Source organism: Fragaria vesca, linkage group LG6, assembly GCF_000184155.1.
Source record: "Fragaria vesca subsp. vesca linkage group LG6, FraVesHawaii_1.0, whole genome shotgun sequence".
Taxonomy (NCBI): Eukaryota; Viridiplantae; Streptophyta; class Magnoliopsida; order Rosales; family Rosaceae; genus Fragaria; species Fragaria vesca.
The window spans coordinates 25,778,683-25,799,808 of record NC_020496.1 but is presented as its reverse complement, the minus strand read 5'-3'; the positions used below and the strand labels follow the sequence as shown (position 1 = coordinate 25,799,808).

Sequence of the window (21,126 nt, the reverse complement as noted above, 5' to 3'; positions counted from 1 at the left end):
TTACAACTGGATCCGACAACGTTAAGGGCTCGATCGAAACGGTCAACTCTAATCCATCGTCACTTATCACACGAAAACGCTCATATCTCCCACTATATTACGTAGTTTGGTCAAACCTTCCACACAAAAAACTCTCACGTAGATGAGACGCAACTGCCCATATAAAAATTTTGAGACATTTACCTTCCAACGATAGGGCTCCCCATAGGGAATAATAACAGTAAATAGTAGACACGTTGTGATTTCGATGACTAAAATTTACAAACCAAAATTCGACCGTTAGATATGATCATTATGACAAAAGATGTCTGTGGTAAAAAATTCAACTGGATTCGACAACATTAAGGGCTCGATCGAAATGATCAACTCTAATCGGAAATAAGAAAACTACATTTTGAAGCCCTAAACGGACTCGGATGGCCAAAAAGGCCCATACATCATGGCATTAGCGATGAGTTTAACTCGTAGGGACGTTACGCTTCCGGAAATGTATCACAATAGTCAATCAGACACCAAAAACCAAATCTGCAGCATAGTGAATAATAAGGGTAAATTTCATTGACCGCCACTATCGGCACCGAGACTTTACCGGAATACCGTGATTTTTCAACCGTAGAAGTATTTCACCATTCTGGTCATATCTTATTTCACGACTTTTTTGCATTTGAAGGATCTACGTATAGTTTTTTTTTTCCCAGATGAGTTGTTGTCTAGATCTGCAGATATTTAAATACTTTAGCCGATGAAATTATATTTTTCGTCGGCTAAACTTTTAAAAATTTCGTCGGCTAAAGTTCACAAACTATAGCCGACGAAAAAAATTATTCAGACGACGAAATTTTAATTTCGTCGGCTAAAGTTGATCATAGCCGACAAAGGGAAATTTCGTCGGCTAAAGTGGACTTTATCAGACGAAAAAATAATTCGTCGGCCTGGTTTTTTATTTTCGTCGGCTAAAACCTTTCTTCCGGTAGTGTTGCTATGCTACGGGTGACATGACCAGAGGATTCGCTGCTTGACCTCGAGGTTGTTGGTTTGGATTTCTTCGTCGAGATGGCTTGGGTGTTCTTGGAGGCCATTTCTTGAACGGATTTGAACTTTCTTACGGAGAAGGAGATGAGAGGCAAAGTAGTCCCACTGGGCGTGCCACTTTTGTAAACACGAAAAATCTGCGATAAATTACAGAACAACACATGTACAAAGAATAATATAATTTTATTGATATGAATGCGGGTTACAAATCTTTGTGAAACTCCTCTGATTCTATCTCCGAATATGGATTTGACTCAAGGGTGACAAGCACTTGTTCTTGAGACATAAGGGGTCACGAGAGTTGATCACACGACAAATGTTTGGGATTTGAGTTTGGTGAAGAGCTGGCTATTTGGAAGCTTGGTAGTTCTTCGAGGGATTTTGAGACTTCTGAGTTTTCAGGAGTGATTTTTCTCTCTGTTGTCAGAAGTCCTCCCCTTGATATGAGATGGGGTATTTATAGTGTCAACATACCTCCGTTTATGGCATGTAATGAAGACACCGAATTAAATATATTTCCTTACCGGTAATAATTAAATCAATCAGTTTTGATTAATCGATTTAATTATTAATTTTAACATAATTAAATCAATCAGTCTTAATTGATTGATTTAATTACGACCGATAAGGTATAACTGATTTGGATTAAATGTCCGACTTATTTTTTTGATAATCAATTTAATTTGATTGATATCTTATTATCAATCGCATCCAATAATTGATTTTAGTCGGGATTTAAGGTTTTGTTGTCGACTGGCCATTTACACGCCGCCACGTGTCATTTCTAAAGACTTTTCAACTTTGCTAACTCACGAGCCACGTATGCAATTTGTCGGGTCCACACGTCGTTTGAATACTTCAACGATTATTATTATCGTTAACTTTTATATGTCTACAACAGTCTTTGTAGAAACTGACAAGATTGATGACTAATGAGAGAGCCGTTAGGTTATGAGATAAAGGCAGCAACAATATTTGTTTTATGGTTTATCTGTTGATGAGAGACGGCTATATATACTTAACGGGAGTTTGATTTCTTCTTTTTTTTCCTGACCTTGACTGGTTTTACTCTAGCGTTTTTCACCTTCTTCTGAGTTGTCAAAAAAGTGCCATATGTCAACATTTTATAGGTGAGGAGGACCATTAGGCAACACCACGTGGTCCTCCGGGAGGACTGAACAATTTCTCGTCTTTTAAGTCATAATCTCCGAGATATACTTTGTGTGTAATTCACAAAAATTTACTAGGTACAAGTTGCTGAAAAACATCATCTTCCATAGTTGGCGAATAGCATTGGGCGAACTTTTGTTGGTTTTACAGAATTCTGTAAACAAAAAATATAATAAAACCTCGATAATTTAATGATAAGCGCTAGCTAATTTGGTTTAATTCTCCACCATACCTTACCAAGTTGGCACACAGCTCCAATAATAACAGACTCCCCCAATGAGTTTTGTTTTGTAAGTCTCACCTCTTGTGCGTTTCATGACCTCATTAAGCAATTACCCTATATTGTTTTAGTTAATAATCGAGTTTTATTTCTCTGTGGCTTTTACCTTCGGTTAGAAACCAAAACATTTGCATATTAATCCATGCCCACAATTAACAAGCAGTAGGAACGTACAAGAACGTTGTTGTTTTTGGTACAAGAATCAAGCAGAAATAAGTAATAAGCGCCTAATTAAGGGCGGGTGAAAGAAATGCACATCAATCACATTCTTTTTTTGGGTATATATATACATATATAGTAACATAGATATCAAGATACAGATGAGTTACTACTTACTAGCTACCCCCAAGAAGACGCTTAAGTTTCTGAATCTGAACTTTGTCAAGTAAAGTGGACTTGGCTATGATTTCGGTAGGTAAATCGTTTTGGAAGAGAGCTGTCTCCAGAGTCTGCACACCTGGGTTTGCACTGCTGAAGCTGGCATATGCTAGAGCTGGAGTACGACCGACATTCACTAGGAAGTGAAACAAACCTTGAGGAAAAACCATAGTGTCACCCTTGTGCAGAGTCTTCACATACGCCTTGTTATTCGAGGCAATGAACCCGGCAACGACTGTTCCTTCGACAAGGATAACGAGTTCTGTAGCGTCACGGTGTGAGTGAATCGGAACAACTCCACCAACAGCAAAGTCTGCACGAACCAGAGCAACGCCGAGGCCGTTAAGACCAGGAAAGTTAACAGCAAATGCCGCCGAGAGCCCGATTTTGTTGATACTTGAGATGTTACCTGCAACCCTAAGGCCAGAGAACACGAAATCATCTACCGTAACCTTTACGGGGTCTTTGCAAGCGTACCCTGCAGGGCTTTGAGGAGCTGCATAATCTGCAACACAAAAGTCTTGCATAGCAGCATAGGAACTGGAGAGGATGAGAGAAAATACGAAGAAGACACGGGAAATCATCTTGACCGATACACGTAAAATCAAGCTGTGAACTTATGTATTCCTTCTTTGGTCGAGCTTTGTGTCTTGGTTAGCTAATAGATACACCAAAGAGTACGACTTTAAATGGTGAAAGGAATGGGCTGCCTAAAATTGTACTCAATAGTATTGCTTATCTTATCACCATGCTATTAGCTAGCTTACACGTACAGTCATTTCAGCAACTTGTACAATACGTCTACCTAGTCATATACGTGCGGTTTTGCATATGAGTAAGTAGATATATACTTATATATATTACGAAAACAGAAAACAAATAGAACCGTGGAGGCTAGGGTTAGTGCAGTAATTAAGTAACTTTTGCATGCTTTTCTCCCCAGTGATTCCTATTCCATCCGTTACTTAGAGCCGGCTGACAACTGATGGTTCAATATGACTGATTAACATTTTCACAGGCACCTCAAAGTATGATTATGTGTATAACATTTTTAAACGAACAATATGATTAACATTAACGGATGAACATCCAATCTGTAGTTCTGTACTGCAATGATAATCTGTATATATATTTTCAATTTTTTCTTCCAACGACGTTATATAGATTTTCCCATATTAGATATCCTGACTCAAATTTGTTACCTTGGAGTTGGACTAGGTCGAAAAACCTTTGACTGAGTTGAGAGTAAAACGTATTTAGTGCGCGCGTTTCTTGGAATAGGAGATTAAGCTGTACTAATTGAAACTGACTCATATGATTCATACTTCAAATTTCTCAGGAAGATTGACCAAAAGGAGGATTGCGTTTCCATGATCACCTTGTCCTTCTTCTATAGTTCATATCGAAGATTTGATTTCAACCATTGATTTACTTCGTAACCATGAAGCTCTATAAATAGTCGGCTATTACTTCCTTAATTTTAACAAGCACATATAGACCGAGTACTAATTAATCTTGAGTGCAGTTCTATGCCAGTATCTAGCTACTACAAATCGAGAAGTACGTCTTCCTGCAAAGTTGTCTAAGATCATATTAATTCTTTTGGGTATGTAGTCGAACTGGTCTGTTTCAAGTGTTGTTTTCCAGAAAAGAATTTACCTTTTGTTAATACATGTAATAGTGCTTGGTTTTTTTTGGCAGCAGGTCACTATGTCTCGCTATGTCTTACTGTTCCTTACACTACTGAGTTTGACATCTATTTCACTATCTTCATCTTCAAAAGTGGAAGATATCAGCAACGGGACAAGATGGGCAGTTTTGATTGCTGGGTCAAGAGGATATGATAACTATAGGCATCAGGTTCATATTTGCTGGACCATATATATATATATATATATATATATATATATATATATATATATATATATATATATATCTATTTATCACCTTGCTATAGATTGCTGAACTTTTCTTCTGGGTAAGAATGGCGATATGGATCAGTGAATGTCTTAAGTACTGTAGTGATCTGCAATTACGTACGTACATAAACTCGATCTCTTTTGTTAGCGATTAAGCATTTGAAGCTAACAAAGTTAATTCGTTGGGCTATCTATGTATATGTAGGCTGATGTATGCCATGCATACCAGATACTGAAGAAAGGTGGACTCAAAGATGAGAACATCATTGTGTTCATGTATGACGATATTGCATTCAACCCCAGAAACCCTAGACCTGGTGTCATTATCAACAACCCAGATGGAAGTGATGTTTATCAAGGAGTTCCCAAGGTCAATAATTTCTATTATCCAGCTGATTATTTCAACCTAGCTAGATTACCACCATCATTTATTTTGCTATTACTAATCTTCTTCAACTTCTTTTTCAATTTTTACTTTATTCTTGCAGGACTATACAGGAATGGAAGTTAATTCGCTCAACTTCTATGCTGTTCTTCTTGGCAACAGAAGTACCCTCTTCGGTGGTAGCGGCAAGGTCTAAACAGCAGTCCGAACGACCGCGTTTTCATATATTACGCTGACCATGGCAGTCCTGGGATGGTTGGTAAGTAACTTAGTTGTCATAATCTTCATCATATGTTCATCCCAAATATTTTTACTGGGGATAATCAATAATTAATGCGCGTGATTAAGCATGCAATTCTTTGTATACATAGGCATGCCGATTGTAGGTGATTATGTCTATGCCAAAGATCTCATAGATGTGCTGAAGAAGAAGCACGACGCAAGAGGTTACAAAAGCATGGTAGGTTAATTGAGCTTAGAAGCCTCAATATGTTTCCCATATACATCTATATATAAAGAACATAGATATATAAAAGCCATGCATTGACTGATTTCGAAAATGATTTATGCAAATTGCAAAATCTTTAGGTGTTTTACATGGAAGCTTGCGACTCAGGGAGCATGTTTGAGGGTCTCCTTCCCAACAATATAAACATATATGCAACTTCAGCGTCAAATTCAAAAGAGAGCAGTTGGGGGTTCTATTGTCCTGGAGACTTCCCTAGTCCTCCTCCAGGATATGATGTTTGCTTGGGAGACTTGTATAATATTTCTTGGTTGGAGGATTGGTACGTATATATACATTAATTCTACGTACTTCTTATCGATCATATATTTTAACTTCGAATTCTAGTACTTCTTCTCTTAATAATATAATTAGTAACACACACCCTTCTGTGTATTTCAGTTCACATTCACAATACTTAACTTTTGCCCCAATATACTCGATGTTGGACGACACCTTCCCAACATAATATACTAGGCTATATATCAATTAAAATGTATGTAATTGTAACTTTTTTTCTTGTTATACATGTGAGCAGTGACGAGCATGACTTGAGCAAAGAAACTTTTGCGAAGCAATACGAAGTGGTAAATAATTAGCCTCTTGTAGTTCCAAGTGTATAATACTGAGGCACTAAATTCGTTGAGAACTTGAATACATTGTTGATCATTTTACTACTTTTACAGGTACGAAGGAGAACTGCAGCAAATGGCTACTTAGATTCGAGCCATGTTATGCAATTTGGGAATAAAAGACTAAGCGAGGAATTCATCTTCACTTACATGGGTACAAATCCTGAAAATGATAACTATACTTATCTCGAGTACACTGCATCACCATCGACCTCAAGGCCAAGGGTTGTCAGCCAACGCAACGCAGACCTCCTCCATTTTCGTTACAAGCAGGTTGCTTATAAGCTAGCTATGTATACTCAAGCTATCAATTTGATCACTTAAATTCCAGAATGATTTCCCAAATTTGGATGCTGTTAATTTTTTTATTGTCAGTTCCACAATGCTCCTGATGGCTCCGATGCCAAGCTTGAAGCTCACAAAGAGCTCGTGGATGAAATTTCTCGGAGGAAGAAGGTGGATTATCATATGAAGCAAATTGGGAAGCTTTTGTTTGGGTATGACAAGAGCTCAAAAGTGCTGACGAATGTTAGACCTCCGGGGGAACCTCTAGTTGATGATTGGGACTGCTTTAAGATGCTGGTAAGACCCAAGTATATATATGTACCATGTATGTATGTATATATATTTCTTGCAAAAGAAACGTACGTAGCCTCAGTCACACATGTACGCAAGCGTATACTTTAGTGTGACTGATCAATATCCGTAAATTAATTGATGTAAGAATCATATATATCGGTTCGCGTTAAGAATTAAAACCCTACTAACTAATTGCACATGCATTACTACCTACTATCTAATTATTTTTTTAATCTTACTTGCATGCAGGTGAAAACTTTTGAGAAACACTGCGGATTTTTATCAAACTATGGAAGGAAACACACAAGAGCAATTGCCAACATGTGCAATGCCGGAGCTACGCCGGAACAAATGGCTGCCGCATGTGTTCAAACCTGTCATGCTTAATTCCCTTGCTATACCATGAAGTAATTAAGATTTAAATATCATATAGCATCCAATTCCCTTGCATCAGCACAACTGTTTACATAATTACCTGTGTGTTTTGCATACCTTAATTAAAAAATCTCTTTTAATTATATAGGCCGAGAATTACAATTATTCATATTATCTTACACGTATGCTTCTGGCTCTTCATTAGTCATTCAACGTATCAACCCTAATACGTTACGACCTGGTCTGTCATCGAACTGGACATATATTGACAAGATGACAATAAATCTAACCAATCTCTAATAAGATTTGCCAGCAAAATTCCGCTATATATGACATCGACTCTTGCATGAAATTCCACTTATAATGTTTCTTTCAAGCACCGTACATGGAACAACTAAAATAGTAGATTCTCATACTGATTAATCTCTTGTTGCTTTTACTGATACATTGATTTTACTTCAACAAGCAGTAATTTCAGGAAGCGATTTGAAAGGGTTAAAAATGTGTTGCATACTGGCATTACGTGCATCGCCCATTTGGATAGTAATCCTCGTCTGATAAGATAGCTGCCATTTTTGTAGTCGATTATACCAGCTGGAATATGATCTCTCGTATAGTTATATATGGATATCAAAGAGAAGGAGTCCTGACCTAATAAGTTGTTTCATTAGCACGTTTAATCATCCTGTATATTCCTATTATTTGCTAACAAAGTTTGGGAAATGAAACGTACAAGTAACATGCAGTTCTTTTTTATATGTGGGAGGAATTCCTTTTTTAAGATCGAGCTTGTCTTGCCTATCGTCATTTGATATATTGCAAATGTTGATCGAAACCCTAAATACTATGATCATCTAGATCATATATGAACGTATTGCATGCGTCCACATTAATCTATATCATAGCTCATTAAACTGATTAGTTTAGAGCTACTCAATTTTAATGAAATTGTAATCAAATTTAACTAAGAATCCACTAGTACACTTGCTAGCTGAAGTTATTACCTGAATTTGACGTAGTCCCTCCTACAAGTTATTCTCTAAGAATGAAAGAATCTTATCACCACCAATTGATGATTAATTATGAGGTCATTATCTATCTTGATCTTGACTAGACAATGACATTAATAATCAAACGAAATGTATAACTTGGAAAGTTTATACATATATAGGTGGTGTACATGGTGCTAATTACGATTGAGATCCAATATCGTATCCTTTATAAGTAATTTCGTTTCTTGTACTACTTGTTCTGCTTCTTCAAATATGCTACTGCTAGCTTATTAATACCACAATTCCAAACCCAAAAATTTCAAGTAATGGCCAAAATTTATTAGTCGTGGATCGATCTTAAGCGTGAGGACAAGTGATTATTCCTTTCGATTCGTAATTAGGAATAAGCCATGGTAGTGGACCACGTCAAATACCAATGATCTTGATGATCGATCATGATGAAGAATATCGGGTGTGCAATTGTGAATATCAGACTAATTTTTGGAAAGTTCTTAGATATGTAGAGTTGTAAAACAATCTAAATTTGATAGGAAATGACATGAGAATGGTTGTATAGGAATATAGAACTAAGATGGGATATATTTATCTTTCGAAATTGAGATTGTAGTCCATTCAAGTTGGGAGGTTTTACATCCATGCGTAATACCAAATTTCCATGTAAAATGAGAGGTTGCATGAATATCATTTTGATTACACATAACAAATTAACAAAGAGAGGCTCGGTTTCTAACCAAAGAAAATGCCTACATACGTTCGAGAGTGTTAGATGCCTTAACAATTGAAAGTGTTAATTAAAATTTATACTGGAAAGGCTAAAGTGATAAACGATAAGAAGAATTCACTTAATTTTAACATTCATGTTCATGAACTTTTTCAACCAAATTGCTTCTTGATCCCCTTAGTTTACGAAAATAAAACTTTCCAACCTAAAGTGCTAGCTGATAAAGACATCAGTATCTCATCAAAATGTTTGCATTTGGGTCAATTAGTTTTACTAAGTTTGAATGTTGCATGTAATTTACCAAGCTTGAATTAATGGGTCAATTAGTTTTACTAAGTTTGAATGTTGCATGTAATTTACCAAGCTTGAATTAATGGGTCAATTGCTTATAGTACCTAACTAAGTTTGGAAATTTGATCTGAACCGCTCATTTTAGCCACTACACCTCTATAAATTGAGCACATACTCCTTGTTACAAGAGCACACTTAAATCTGAAAGCTTGAGTACGTGAAGCCTTCGAGCAATTTCTTTTCCAGAACATTGAGAAGTTTAAATTCTTGGTAATTAAGCTGGGCTTCATCAACCAATCTTACTTCGTCTTCTTTTTATCATTGAGTCATTCTAATTAAACTCCCACATTCTTAAATTTGTAAGTTTGTTCTTATTTTTTTTGTTAGTAGAAGGTGTACGTTTAAGTTAAGACAAGTCGGTGAGCTCTTTAATCTGTGCGTGTTAGCTTCATTTCAATCATGCATTAGTCGACATATAGCACCTAAACCTCGTCAAGTTTGGACTTCTAATCAAGCCCCTGCATGATTGTGTTTCCACAGGTAATCTTAATCTGCAGAATGAGTATCCAAGGTTTACTGGTACTTCTTTTCCTGTCTGTTTTGGTTGAGAGTACTATTGGAAGCACCCTTGGAGAAAATGGCTCTCTAAGTACCACTGATCATCATAAGTCGAAAGGAACAAGATGGGCACTTCTAATTGCCGGTTCGAGTGGTTACGAGAACTATCGACACCAGGTCACTTAAATTTATCAAATTAATCTAGCTGGTATCAAGTAGCGTTAAACTTATTGGTTTGATATGGATATAAATGCTGGCTTCTTATGTGAAGACTAACAAGTCCAAGTAACTTGCTGCATATGCAGGCTGATGTATGCCATGCATATCAGATACTCAAGAAAGGCGGACTCAAAGATGAAAACATCGTTGTCTTCATGTATGATGATATTGCCAACAGCCCAGAAAACCCTAGACCTGGTGTCATTATTAACAAGCCAAATGGCAAGGACGTCTACCATGGAGTTCCCAAGGTTTGTATTTTCGTTTTACGGATAATAATCATTTGTTATTGAAATATATGCATGTTTAACCGTAAATAGTTAATTTCAAGCAGGATTACACAGGAGATGCTGTTAACTCATCAAATTTCTATGCTGCTATTCTGGGAGACAAAGCTGCAATCAAAGGAGGAAGTGGCAAGGTTCTGGAGACTGGTCCAGATGACCATATTTTCATATATTACACTGATCATGGTGCTGCAGGACTTCTTGGTTAGTAACTTTCGTTAATTTCTCAGACAAAAACAAAGACCAATATATATGTGAATTTACATAAACTATTTAATTGATGAACAGATAATTCTAAGAAATTAATATTGCATGGTTACATAAGAATGAAATGTTGTATTTCAGGGATGCCTAGTGACGAGGACGCTGTTTATGCGAAAGATCTAATGCGTGTGCTGAAAAAGAAGCACGCTGCTAAAGGTTTCAAAAGCATGGTGAGAGTCTTCACTTCAGTAGTAATATATTGAATTATTGATATACAATCTAAACTCATTATTTTTGGTGAATTATGAACAACTTACGAACTTTTTCACACTTCGACGACAAAACATAGGTGTTTTACCTAGAAGCTTGTGAGTCTGGGAGTATGTTTGAGGGTTTGCTTCCAAAGAATATAAACATATATGCTACTACAGCAGCAAATGGAGAGGAGAGCAGTTATGCAACATACTGTTCTGGAGATGTTCCTGAAAAAATCGGTACTTGTTTGGGAGACTTGTATAGTATTTCCTGGTTGGAGGATTGGTAAGAAAAGCCAGCTTTTCGTTTATATGAAGCTGTCTAACTAGTAACTTTCCAATATTTTGAATCAGAAGCTAATTAGTAATCTGTTACTTTTGTGATTTTTTGTGCATTCAGCGACGCACATGATCTGCACAAAGAGACTTTTGAGGTTCAATATGAAAGGGTAGGAGCAATGAAATTCTTCACTATAATTTTTTCGAACTTAATTTGTTTATAATTTGTATGCATAATATCCTTAAAATGAGAAGAATTTGATCATGTGTGTCGGCTAAATCACAGGTTCGGAACAGAACAGATGAATCCCATGTTATGCAGTATGGAGATATGAGTTACATAAAGCAGTTCCTGTACACTTACATGGGGGCAACTTCTAAAGCTCATAGCCATGCTCCCCCTGCCCTCACAGCTTCGCCTTCGGGATCAATCTCAAGGGCTGTTAGCCAGCGCGATGCAGCCCTCTTTTATTTTCTGTATAAGGTTTTCCACACTTCAGTTCTGAATTCCTTTTTAGAATATAAACTCCAAGTACTTAATAATATCAAAATGTTTTACATTTCCTTTGGTTATTCTTCAGGTAAACAGAGCTCCAACTAACTCTCATGAGAAGCTCGAAGCTAAAAAGCAGCTATATAATGAAATTGCTGGAAGGAAACGTGTAGATGATAGCATAACAAAAATGGGAGAGCTTCTGTTTGGGACCGAGAAGGGCTCAGAATTACTAATGAAGGTCAGGCCTTCAGGACAACCTCTAGTGGATGACTGGGAGTGCTTCAAGATGTTTGTAAGTTCTCCTATCAGCTACCAGACATATATCTTCTTATACATTATTGATTGCATATCTCAGTTAATGAATTGGAGTACGTTATTCTTTCCTGTGCAGGTTAGGACTTATGAGAGTCGCTGCGGAAAGCTATCGACATATGGAATGAAGTACACGCGAGCTTTTGCCAACATGTGCAATGCCGGGATCAGCCTAGAGAAACTGGTTGCAGTGTCTGATCAAGCTTGTTCTAAGAAACCTCATGTCTAATTAATCTGAATAGATGTACTAAATAAAGTCATGCATACGACTTTAAGTATGCTGGTTATGTTTTAAACTACATATATACGTAAAATGCATGTAGGTGAATCTGTGATATCACGTTAGCTCCTTTATACTATAAATTAATTAATAAAGATCAATTCTACCAAAAATGTGATATCTATTGTCGATCTGCAAATCTAGCTAGTACCTATAAACAGATGTTCAATTTGCTGCCTTGATCAACAGGTCTAGTGAGGAAATGTTTCTAATCAAGTATATTTGTATATGATAATTACGTGGATCAAACTAATATATATGATCGAGTTGTTATCTCAATATGATGATAAACATATGTGAATTATATAAGGGTTTGTAACCAGTAAGGAAGTTAAGAAATATAGGAAAAAAAAAAAACAGAAATACATGTTAAGTGAAATCTGCAGCGAAAGCTAGTCTTTTCAACACTTTATATGTGATCTTCTATCAATAATCTTTACTTTATTGAGTAGGTAAGAAAATTAAAACAGAATATTGAATCTTTAAACGATATACACGTTGGTCATCATGATATACAAGTTGGTCATGATAATTTTACTTGTTTCCTACATAATAATACCTTTCAAGATAACAATTGTTAATGTAAAATAAACATTATATCGAAACTGACTATGATACCTGAGATATTGGAGAAAATTATTAGGAGTTAAAAATCTAGAAAATGACTAGGATACTTGACATCAGTGTTGTACACGGAGATCAAGTCTCTGCCTCAAGTAAGGATCTCCTTGCAGAAGATCTCTGTGGCCAACAACTTGGTGTAGGAGGTGATTCATAGTTGGTCCTCAGTCGCAGTCCAACTGTCCATAGGACTCGCCCTCAAAATGTCCATAGGTCCTGGGACTCCTGGCTAGCTAGCTAGTTAGATCTCCCTTGGCTATGTAGTGAACTTATCATCTATTTATACCCACCCGCTCCTTCGTCTGAATCAAGCGATTGTCTACCATAACAAGTTAACAACTATTATTTCTCCTCTCTCTCACATCGTAATACGTCTTGGTATTTATTTCTGCATTCGGTTATAACCATAAGGATTAATTACAAAAGACCCTCCGAACTATATGGTCACTTTCGTTTATATACTTAACTTTGAAAATCTTACGATTTCATACCCCAACTAACAATCTTATACCTTCATCGGTTAACTGATGACGTGGCATAATTTGGCCCCATTTGGTCAGATTTTACACTCTCTTCCAAGGGTATTTTCGTCCATTTCATTTCTGGAATGTCAGAAAATGAAATTGAGGACATTGAGACCTCTTGCGCAAGTCTCAATGTTTCCCACTGCGATTTTTTTTTTCCCTTTGTTCCCAGCGCGCCATCTCCCTCACCGGCGCCGAACTCCTCTGCAACCTATGCCGCCGTGGCACCAAGGCTCTGCCGCTCAGCCCAGCCCCCGCGCGCGCGTCCCTTAAAGCCCTAAGTTCACTGGCCGATCAGCCCAGGCTTCCGGTGCCTCTGCTCCGCCCAGCGCCGCTCACGTCGATCCTCTGCCCCGACCCGGAACCCAAAACCACAGCGTCGTCCCTCCACGACGACGAACCAGAGTAGCGCCCTGACGCCGCCCCACAATCGGATCTGGAACCCATCTTCGCCGCCTCGATCAACTCCAAACCGGCGCGCCTCCACCCTAAGGCATCTGCGTCTCTGCAGCCTAGCCTCGGTCAGGCAGCACCTTGACAGTGACAAGATCCGTGCCCCCCGCAATCCATGGGCTTTGCCCTCGCCCGGGGCCGACGAGCCTGTGCCGCCCACGCTCGACCCAGCTCTCGTTCTACCCGACCCGGATCTCGTCGCAACCCGACGCAGAGAAGAAAAATGGGATTACTGGTGTTTAGAGGAATTGAACTGATGGTCGGAAATACCCTTGAATGAAACCCAAATCTTTGCCACATCAGCACTTAACTGAGATATCTAACACCGTTAGAGACAAATGTATGAAATTGTAATTGAAACAAAACTTAAGGTATGAAATCTTAAGATTTTCATAGTTAAGTATTTAAGATTTTCATAGTTAAGTATGTAAACGAAAGTGACCCTATGGTTCGGGGGTTTTTTATAATTAATCCTAACCATAATAGCACTATATAATGCAAGATCGATACTGAAATATCTATCGTTTAAACAATATTCATGTGTAGTCATATATATTTGTTACCAAAACTCCAAAAGATTACATTGAAGAAAAAACAATAAGTTTTAATTCGGATACATTATACTGTTTATACTGACTCAAATACTGGTGGACTCATCTACATCGATCATTAGTTTGTCAAACTTTTGTTCGATCCATACACCTTTTAATGTTCGTGGCTGGTTTTCAAAACTGATGTTCTGCTTTTGCTAGGGGTATTACTTAGGTTGATTATAGATTTGGTGCTTCTATAAATATGTAGCTGGTGAACTTCGTAAAATGAAAGGTAAAAGTTGGGAAGGAGACCAGGGGATAGTAAATGGGAGGATCTGGTATATATCACAGCGTTTTCTTTTTCTTCCTGGAAATGATAATTGCTATAGGATTCTGTTCAAATCTGCTACTACATGCATGGTGTTAGAGTAAAAGAAAGAGGAGGGACATAAGAAAAAGAGCACTTTAGTGATCATGCAGTTAATTTCCACCACAGATATAAATTGACTTTCTCTTAGTTGCAAGAGCACTATATATTAATCTGAAACTTGAGAGCATCAAACCCTTGTGGAGCAAATTCTTTGCAAACAATTTCTGAAATATCTGAGAAAGAGGTATACATGGTCTTAATTTCATTTTTCAAAATTATATATCCAGTGCTCCTAGACAAGGCTGAGCTTTACAGGGGTCTCATCAGCTTCATTTTGACAAATCATATAATTCCTGAACTCATTCATTTGAAGTTATTCACGTAAATTATTTTTTGGACTTCTAATGAAGATGATATATATTTTGTTCATACAGAAAACCTAAATCTATACGCAGAATGACTAGTTCAGGTTGTGGAGTATTACCCTCCATAGCTATAATTTTTAGTTTGAGCAGTATTGCAACCTGGTCCCTTACTGCAAATGCATAAGCAGCTGCAGACAAAGTGCTAGGTTTCAGCAATCATGGTGATAATGGCTCTCCAAGCAGAACTGAGGACAGTGGAAAAAGATGGGCACTTCTGGTAGCTGGATCAAGGGGTTACAGTAACTACAGACATCAGGTTTAGATTTGCCCGAAACTCATTCCATATCGATATGTAACAATTAATAGTAGTTTTGTTGATATTGATTTTCTGTTTATATTTTTGTGCAGGCTGATGTATGCCATGCATACCAAATACTGAAGAGAGGCGGATTGGAAGATGAGAACATAATTGTTTTCATGTATGATGATATTGCAAGCAACCCTGAAAATCCTAGGCCTGGTGTCATTATCAACAGGCCAAATGGCACGGATGTTTATAGAGGAGTTCCAAAGGTTTCATTTTATTTACCAACTCTTGTTAGTTTTTTTACAATTTTGAATAAATGTAGTATCTATTTCATGCAGGATTATACAGGGGATAATGTTAATCCAGAAAATTTGTATGCTGCAATTCTTGGAAACAGAAGTGCTCTCAATGGAGGTAGTGGCAAGGTTCTTAATAGTGGTCCAAATGACCACATTTTCATCTATTACTCTGACCATGGAAGTCCAGGAGTACTTGGTTAGTGACTTTAATTTTTCTAAAAAGCTTGTATTCATATGAAACTTAGTATAATATGATCTCAGAGTCCCCTGCATTCTACGAAAGGTAATTTCTGGGGGCCATATATTCAGTAAAGGGAATAGGCATTCACATCTTACAATAGGAAATATCAGAGAGGTATAGATTACCTAACTAATTATGATCATGACATTTTATGTTCAGGGATGCCTGCTGGTGGGCATGTTTATGCTAAAGATCTCATAGATGTGCTGAAGAAGAAGCATGCTTCTAAAGGTTACAAAAGCATGGTAAGAATTTCTCAGCTAGCTCACTAAAGTTTTACACTTATATGGTGAAATTCAGTACTGATATTATTTATAATCTGGAGGTGCTTTACGTCGAAGCATGTGAATCTGGGAGAATTTTTGAAGGCCTCCTTCCGGACAATCTAAATATATATGCTACAACAGCATCAAATGCAGAAGAGAGTAGCTATGGAACATATTGTCCTGGTGAGGAAGATGTTCCTCCAGAATATTCTACTTGCTTGGGAGACTTGTATAGTATTTCCTGGATGGAGGATTGGTATGCAACACTTTGATTAAAAATTTCTGTTTGGTGTTCAAAACAACTACCTTAATCATCTAATGACTATACTGTTCACATACTAATAACTTTGTTGTTGGGGTGCTTTCTGGAATTTTCTCACTGGGAGCAGCGACAAGCAAGATTTGCATAAAGAAACTTTAGGGAAGCAATATGAAATTGTAGAGCCTTGAAACTTCCTTATCCTTCTTATTAGTGATATGTTTAAAGCATGTCATGTCAATACATATTTGACTGATATCATGTCGACCAAATAACAGGTTCGAAGAAGAACAAATACATCTCATGTTATGCAGTATGGAGATATGAGTCATAGACATGAGTTCCTCTCTACTTACATGGGGGAAGCTCATACAATTAAGGATAGCCATACTTCACCATCAATCTCATCAGTTAATATTAGCCAAAGTGACGCTGACCTCCTCCATTTCCAGTACAAGGTAAGAAATCTCATAAATGATGATCAGTTTAGACTATAGGAGAATCAAGATAAATAGAAGCTAGAAAGCAAGAGATCCATAAACACACAAACACACAAGGCCTCTCATGATAATTTTAATCCTGGATCTATAAGGGCTTTCTCTTTATGCTTCAGTTCCAAAGAGCTCCAGCCGGCTCTCATCAGAAACTGGAAGCACAGAAGCAGCTGCATGCTGAAATTGCTCAAAGAAAACAAGAGGACTATAAAATAAATCAAATAGGGGAGCTTTCGTTTGGAAACCAGAAGAGCTCACAAGTATTGATGAATGTCAGGCCTTCAGGGCAACCACTAGTCGATGACTGGGACCGCCTCAAGATGTTTGTAAGTCTAGAAATCATTTTTTGCACAGATTGTTCATTTGTTATAAGTACAAAAATTATATGTTTAAATTATGGCTTGAGTTTCTTATCCATGAAGGTGAGGACTTATGAGAACTTCTGTGGAATTCTGTCAACATATGGAATAAAATACACACAGGCTATAGCCAACATCTGCAATGCTGGGGTTATTAAAGAGAAAATGGTTGCAGTCAAACTTGTTCTAAAACACCCCAACTCTAGTTATGGTTCTTCATGAAATGGACGAATAGTTCATCATGCATAACTGTTGTGATGAGTTTGTTGTACATGGATGAAGTGACAAAGGTCTTGGTATGCAACTTGGTATGCAAATAAAGATTAACAAACAAATTATCTTCCAAAGCAGATTCGCCTTCTGTGCCTCATGAATCAGTACAATACTCACATTTCATCTGCAACAACTGAGTCTCATATGTTCAACAATTGGTACTCTATCACAACTAGTGAAACTACAGCTAGAGGGTCAATTTACTAATAACAGAATATTCAAATTAATAAAACTAATTTTAGAATCACTGACAATAATCACCTAAGCCTCCTCCTCTTAGAAGTTCTGGTTTTCCTGCGAACACTTGTCACCTTGCCGATTTTCACATGTCTCGAGCTTTTTAGCCTTTGAGACCTGCCCATAACACGAACATACATACTTCTAGTCTTTAACCTTACATGCCGATGATGGTGACTTCGACTGCCATGCCTACTCGAAAGGTGAACAGACCTCTGCACCCTATCTCTTCTTCTCCTGCTAAGTGACTTTCGCTTTCTACTAACATTAAGATTATGATAATCGTCCCATAAATCATTATCCCCACTTGAACTGTAGCCTTCTTCAATGTCTTGAAATTGGCGGTGGCGGAGATGGCGCCTGCGACGACGGTTTACCCTCTTAGTGTTGCTCAACTTGTACCACAAGAAACAACAAATATCTTGCAGTGCAAACCAATATGTCTCACATGCAGCCCAACACATCTTACAGAGGCTTTTTCCAATGCATTGGAAGATCCCCAACTTGAATACTAAATAAAAGAAAAGTAATGCTGCAAAGAAGAACATATATTAAGAAACAAATCAACCATTCTCCAAATGAAGCTAATATCAGTTACACTTCCAAGGCCAATCAAAAGAAGCAAAACATCAAAGTGAATAAGAAGACAAAACTAAGGAGCAGAAAATTACTTATGTAGCAAAGGACCAGGATCATTAGCAGTTTCAACAGATTGGTCACGCATAAATGCTCAATGAAACAAACCATATCCCAAGGTCCCGAACACTCCCTGCAGAATCATACTACTATTAGTATGTGAAAGGTGGAAACGAAAAGTTTTATATAAATAGTGATGGAAAATTTCATCAGTGCATCAATACAACAAACTAATGGAGATGAATCTAATTGAACATATATGTGCTAAACTAGGACAGCACAACATGCCATCACATCATCTCTAGTCAAATATGAATATATGAAAGCAAATTTCATACCAACGGCAATGTCACTTAAAAATGGAGCCAAATATGAGTTGTATTCAAATGAAAAACTAATCTGAGACAACATGCATTGGATCAAGCATTGGTGTATAAATTAAGAAGTAAAACTTACTGGCATGATCCATCAAACATAGTCTTAAATGGAGCCAAAAGTGTTTTTTCAAGCAGGTCGCCGATCCCATCCGTAGCTTTACTGATGACAGCCCCCATTGCAAGATGAAGTTCTTAAAACTATGTTTACTGCTGCTAACTCCGTCCCAACTCCCAATTGCAGAAGAGGTGCAAGTTTCTCCCGTGTTTATATTGAGGGGCTACGTTTGTAAGCAATATACTACATGGTCAGACATGAAATACCAAACTCAGATGCCAATGTTTATGTTGTTGTATGCAGAGGGATTTGAAAGATAAAAAACATGAAACTAATAGCCAATCTTGGTTAGAGAAAGTAATATAGTGCATATGAAGTTATGAACTAGGTTATATAAAACCCTTATGCAAAAAGAAACCATGATTCATGATTCAAGGCACTCGAGTCATTCAAAAGCGATAACCATGTAGTTGATCAGACCAATCAAATAAGCCTTTTAGTCACAACACAAGATTTTCTATGATATGATCATCTGAGTTCAAGTTGTACAGTTTCTCTTTGCTTCATTCATGAATCTGATAAACGAGAAGGAAGGAGAAAATCTGTGTGTGTTTACCCTAATGCATTATGAAGGAAAAATGGAACAAAATCATGGAACTGACCTGAGAATCCTGAAACATTTGAATGGTGAGAAAGAATGAAAAACGGTTATGGCTGAAACTCGGCTTGAGAAAGTCTTAGGTGGTGCCTCATGCGACAGCCCAGTCATGAATCGGCACGTGGCATTTTTTTTCAACTTATCTTGTTGTAACCAGAACAAGAAGAACGAAACCGGAGTTGTTTTTCTCCGATCAACTGCTGTCCTCTCTCCCTTTGCCTCTGAGCAATAATCCCATCCTAAGCTCCCCTCTCTCTGCTGACCTCTCTCTTAGACTCCTTTACCACCCAATTCCACCCACTCTCCGACGCCCTACTCGGCCACGCGTGACGGCAAAACCACTCGCACTCTCACCACCTGCTTCGAAAACCTCAAACTCCCCCACCATCTAGACCGGCGGCGCTAGGAGGTTTGGATCGGTGAAAGGGTTTTTTGGCAGTGGGTTGCACGATTTGGTGGATCTGAGGCGAGATTTTTCGGGCTCGGCGGCGACGGGTTGTTTTGGGATTGGAGCGGCATGGCTTGTGGTGCTCGGCGGGGGCGGGAGGGTCTTGGCGACGACGACTGGGAGAGGGAGAGGACATGGTTTGGTCAGGTGTGATCGGAGGAAAACAACTCCGATTTCGTTCTTCTTTTTCTGGTTACAGCAAGGTGAGTTGGAAAAAAAAATTCATGAGTGGGCTTACGGGTCGGTTGGGTTTGCTCTCACCCCAATTTTTTTCTTTTTTCTTTTTTTTCTTCCTCAGTGCGTGTTGACATGGATTACAATTTATTAGTGGTTTTTATGGATTACAACTTTCCATCATCAAAATGTGGTTGGATAGTTAACAAAAAGGAGTAGGAATCTAAAAAACTTGTCTTGTTTATCAATTATGATATCTCAATGTTGTTATTCCTTCATCCCATACGTGTTCTATAACTTCTATGTATACATCAACCTCTCTATATTTCTCTCATAACGAAGTGGTTGCCAAAGATACACAAAATGCTATTGTATTACACTAGATGATGCCCGCGCGTTGCCGCGGTTTGCAACGACGGATGTTCCCTACCGTAAATGCTTTTGTTTGGATCAATTTTGCTGTTGAATGTCTACAATGATGCTTTTTGCATGTAAACATAGGTATAGTGTTCTTCTAGCAATACTATTAAAGTTTCAATTTAAGAAAATGGTGAATGAGTTTATTTACCACATGACACCAATAATAATTCATTTATTATGGAAAGATTAAGCAAAACTGAAATGCATGAGAAACTGAACATAGATATAGTAATGTTACTAATATACATAATGTATTAAACAAAAGCAGTAGTACAATACATGTCCCTCCATCAACAACTTTGTATCCCATGTATCAGAATAATTGAGGGTAACAAAAATAGGTTACATGTATTATCAGTTTTCTAAACAAAATGCTTCCTATTGCCAGACAATGATATACTGCATTTGTACTTAGAAGCAACCTTGGCTAACCTGTTAGCATCCAAAAAACAAACATACATATGGGCATAAAACAAACATACATATGGGCATTGCTGATGAGCTGAAAACACAAAAGGACCACATGATATCTACTCCATCTACTCAAAAATCACATTTCTTTTTTCCTTTGTCAAATAGGTATCAATT

At 37.6% G+C, this 21,126-nt stretch overlaps 4 protein-coding genes and 1 pseudogene across 7 annotated transcripts; 3 read left to right on the top strand and 2 right to left on the bottom strand.

Moving 5' to 3' along the window:
- Positions 1-2,612: 2,612 nt before the first annotated feature.
- LOC101307605 (auxin-binding protein ABP19a-like) lies at positions 2,613-3,558 on the bottom strand. Of its 2 annotated transcripts, XM_004303749.1 has the most exons (2): positions 3,270-3,389; positions 2,613-3,173 (listed from the first exon to the last, which is right to left on the bottom strand). In XM_004303749.1, the coding sequence occupies exons 1-2, from the start codon at positions 3,385-3,387 to the stop codon at positions 2,818-2,820; spliced, it is 474 nt and encodes a 157-aa protein (XP_004303797.1). In that variant the 5' UTR covers positions 3,388-3,389; the 3' UTR covers positions 2,613-2,817. The 2 variants fall into 2 exon arrangements, with proteins under 2 accessions (XP_004303797.1, XP_004303796.1); XM_004303748.1 differs by having other exon boundaries at positions 2,613-3,558.
- A 1,012-nt stretch (positions 3,559-4,570) lies between these two features.
- On the top strand, positions 4,571-7,267 carry LOC101302482 (annotated as a pseudogene). The gene is made up of 9 exons (XR_185119.1): positions 4,571-4,720; positions 4,985-5,149; positions 5,268-5,423; positions 5,536-5,624; positions 5,753-5,952; positions 6,208-6,256; positions 6,356-6,574; positions 6,677-6,883; positions 7,130-7,267. The product of XR_185119.1 is annotated as a vacuolar-processing enzyme-like (transcript).
- A 2,200-nt stretch (positions 7,268-9,467) lies between these two features.
- On the top strand, positions 9,468-12,282 carry LOC101307317 (vacuolar-processing enzyme-like). Its single transcript, XM_004303747.1, has 10 exons — positions 9,468-9,550; positions 9,821-10,015; positions 10,144-10,308; positions 10,392-10,548; positions 10,690-10,778; positions 10,898-11,088; positions 11,203-11,251; positions 11,368-11,565; positions 11,663-11,869; positions 11,969-12,282. The coding sequence occupies exons 2-10, from the start codon at positions 9,839-9,841 to the stop codon at positions 12,116-12,118; spliced, it is 1,383 nt and encodes a 460-aa protein (XP_004303795.1). The 5' UTR covers positions 9,468-9,550; positions 9,821-9,838; the 3' UTR covers positions 12,119-12,282.
- A 2,844-nt stretch (positions 12,283-15,126) lies between these two features.
- LOC101302193 (vacuolar-processing enzyme-like) lies at positions 15,127-17,482 on the top strand. Its single transcript, XM_004305750.1, has 10 exons — positions 15,127-15,139; positions 15,224-15,351; positions 15,444-15,608; positions 15,681-15,837; positions 16,042-16,127; positions 16,208-16,404; positions 16,538-16,586; positions 16,686-16,865; positions 17,021-17,227; positions 17,324-17,482. Exons 1-10 carry the CDS (start codon positions 15,127-15,129, stop codon positions 17,480-17,482), a joined length of 1,341 nt encoding a protein of 446 aa, XP_004305798.1.
- Positions 17,483-17,558: 76 nt separating this feature from the next.
- Positions 17,559-20,160, bottom strand: LOC101306836. Of its 2 annotated transcripts, none has more exons than XM_004303746.1 (4): positions 19,501-20,160; positions 18,863-19,081; positions 18,442-18,539; positions 17,559-18,302 (listed from the first exon to the last, which is right to left on the bottom strand). In XM_004303746.1, exons 2-4 carry the CDS (start codon positions 18,958-18,960, stop codon positions 17,791-17,793), a joined length of 708 nt encoding a protein of 235 aa, XP_004303794.1. In that variant the 5' UTR covers positions 18,961-19,081; positions 19,501-20,160; the 3' UTR covers positions 17,559-17,790. The 2 variants fall into 2 exon arrangements, with proteins under 2 accessions (XP_004303794.1, XP_004303793.1); XM_004303745.1 differs by having other exon boundaries at positions 18,863-19,061.
- Between the last annotated feature and the right edge of the window lie 966 nt (positions 20,161-21,126).

Coding starts and splice junctions, on each gene's coding strand:
- LOC101302193 (XM_004305750.1), top strand. Junction 15,609..15,680: donor TTTATAGAGGAGTTCCAAAG/GTTTCATTTTAT, acceptor TATTTCATGCAG/GATTATACAGGGGATAATGT. Junction 16,866..17,020: donor TCCTCCATTTCCAGTACAAG/GTAAGAAATCTC, acceptor TTTATGCTTCAG/TTCCAAAGAGCTCCAGCCGG.
- LOC101307605 (XM_004303748.1), bottom strand. CDS start 3,444: ATGATTTCCCGTGTCTTCTTCGTATTTTCTCTCATCCTCTCCAGTTCC.
- LOC101307317 (XM_004303747.1), top strand. CDS start 9,839: ATGAGTATCCAAGGTTTACTGGTACTTCTTTTCCTGTCTGTTTTGGTT. Junction 10,016..10,143: donor ACGAGAACTATCGACACCAG/GTCACTTAAATT, acceptor CTGCATATGCAG/GCTGATGTATGCCATGCATA. Junction 11,252..11,367: donor TTGAGGTTCAATATGAAAGG/GTAGGAGCAATG, acceptor GCTAAATCACAG/GTTCGGAACAGAACAGATGA.
- LOC101306836 (XM_004303746.1), bottom strand. CDS start 18,960: ATGGGGGCTGTCATCAGTAAAGCTACGGATGGGATCGGCGACCTGCTT. Junction 18,540..18,862: donor ATGTTTGATGGATCATGCCA/GTAAGTTTTACT, acceptor ATGATTCTGCAG/GGAGTGTTCGGGACCTTGGG. Junction 18,303..18,441: donor CCTGGTCCTTTGCTACATAA/GTAATTTTCTGC, acceptor TCTTCTTTGCAG/CATTACTTTTCTTTTATTTA.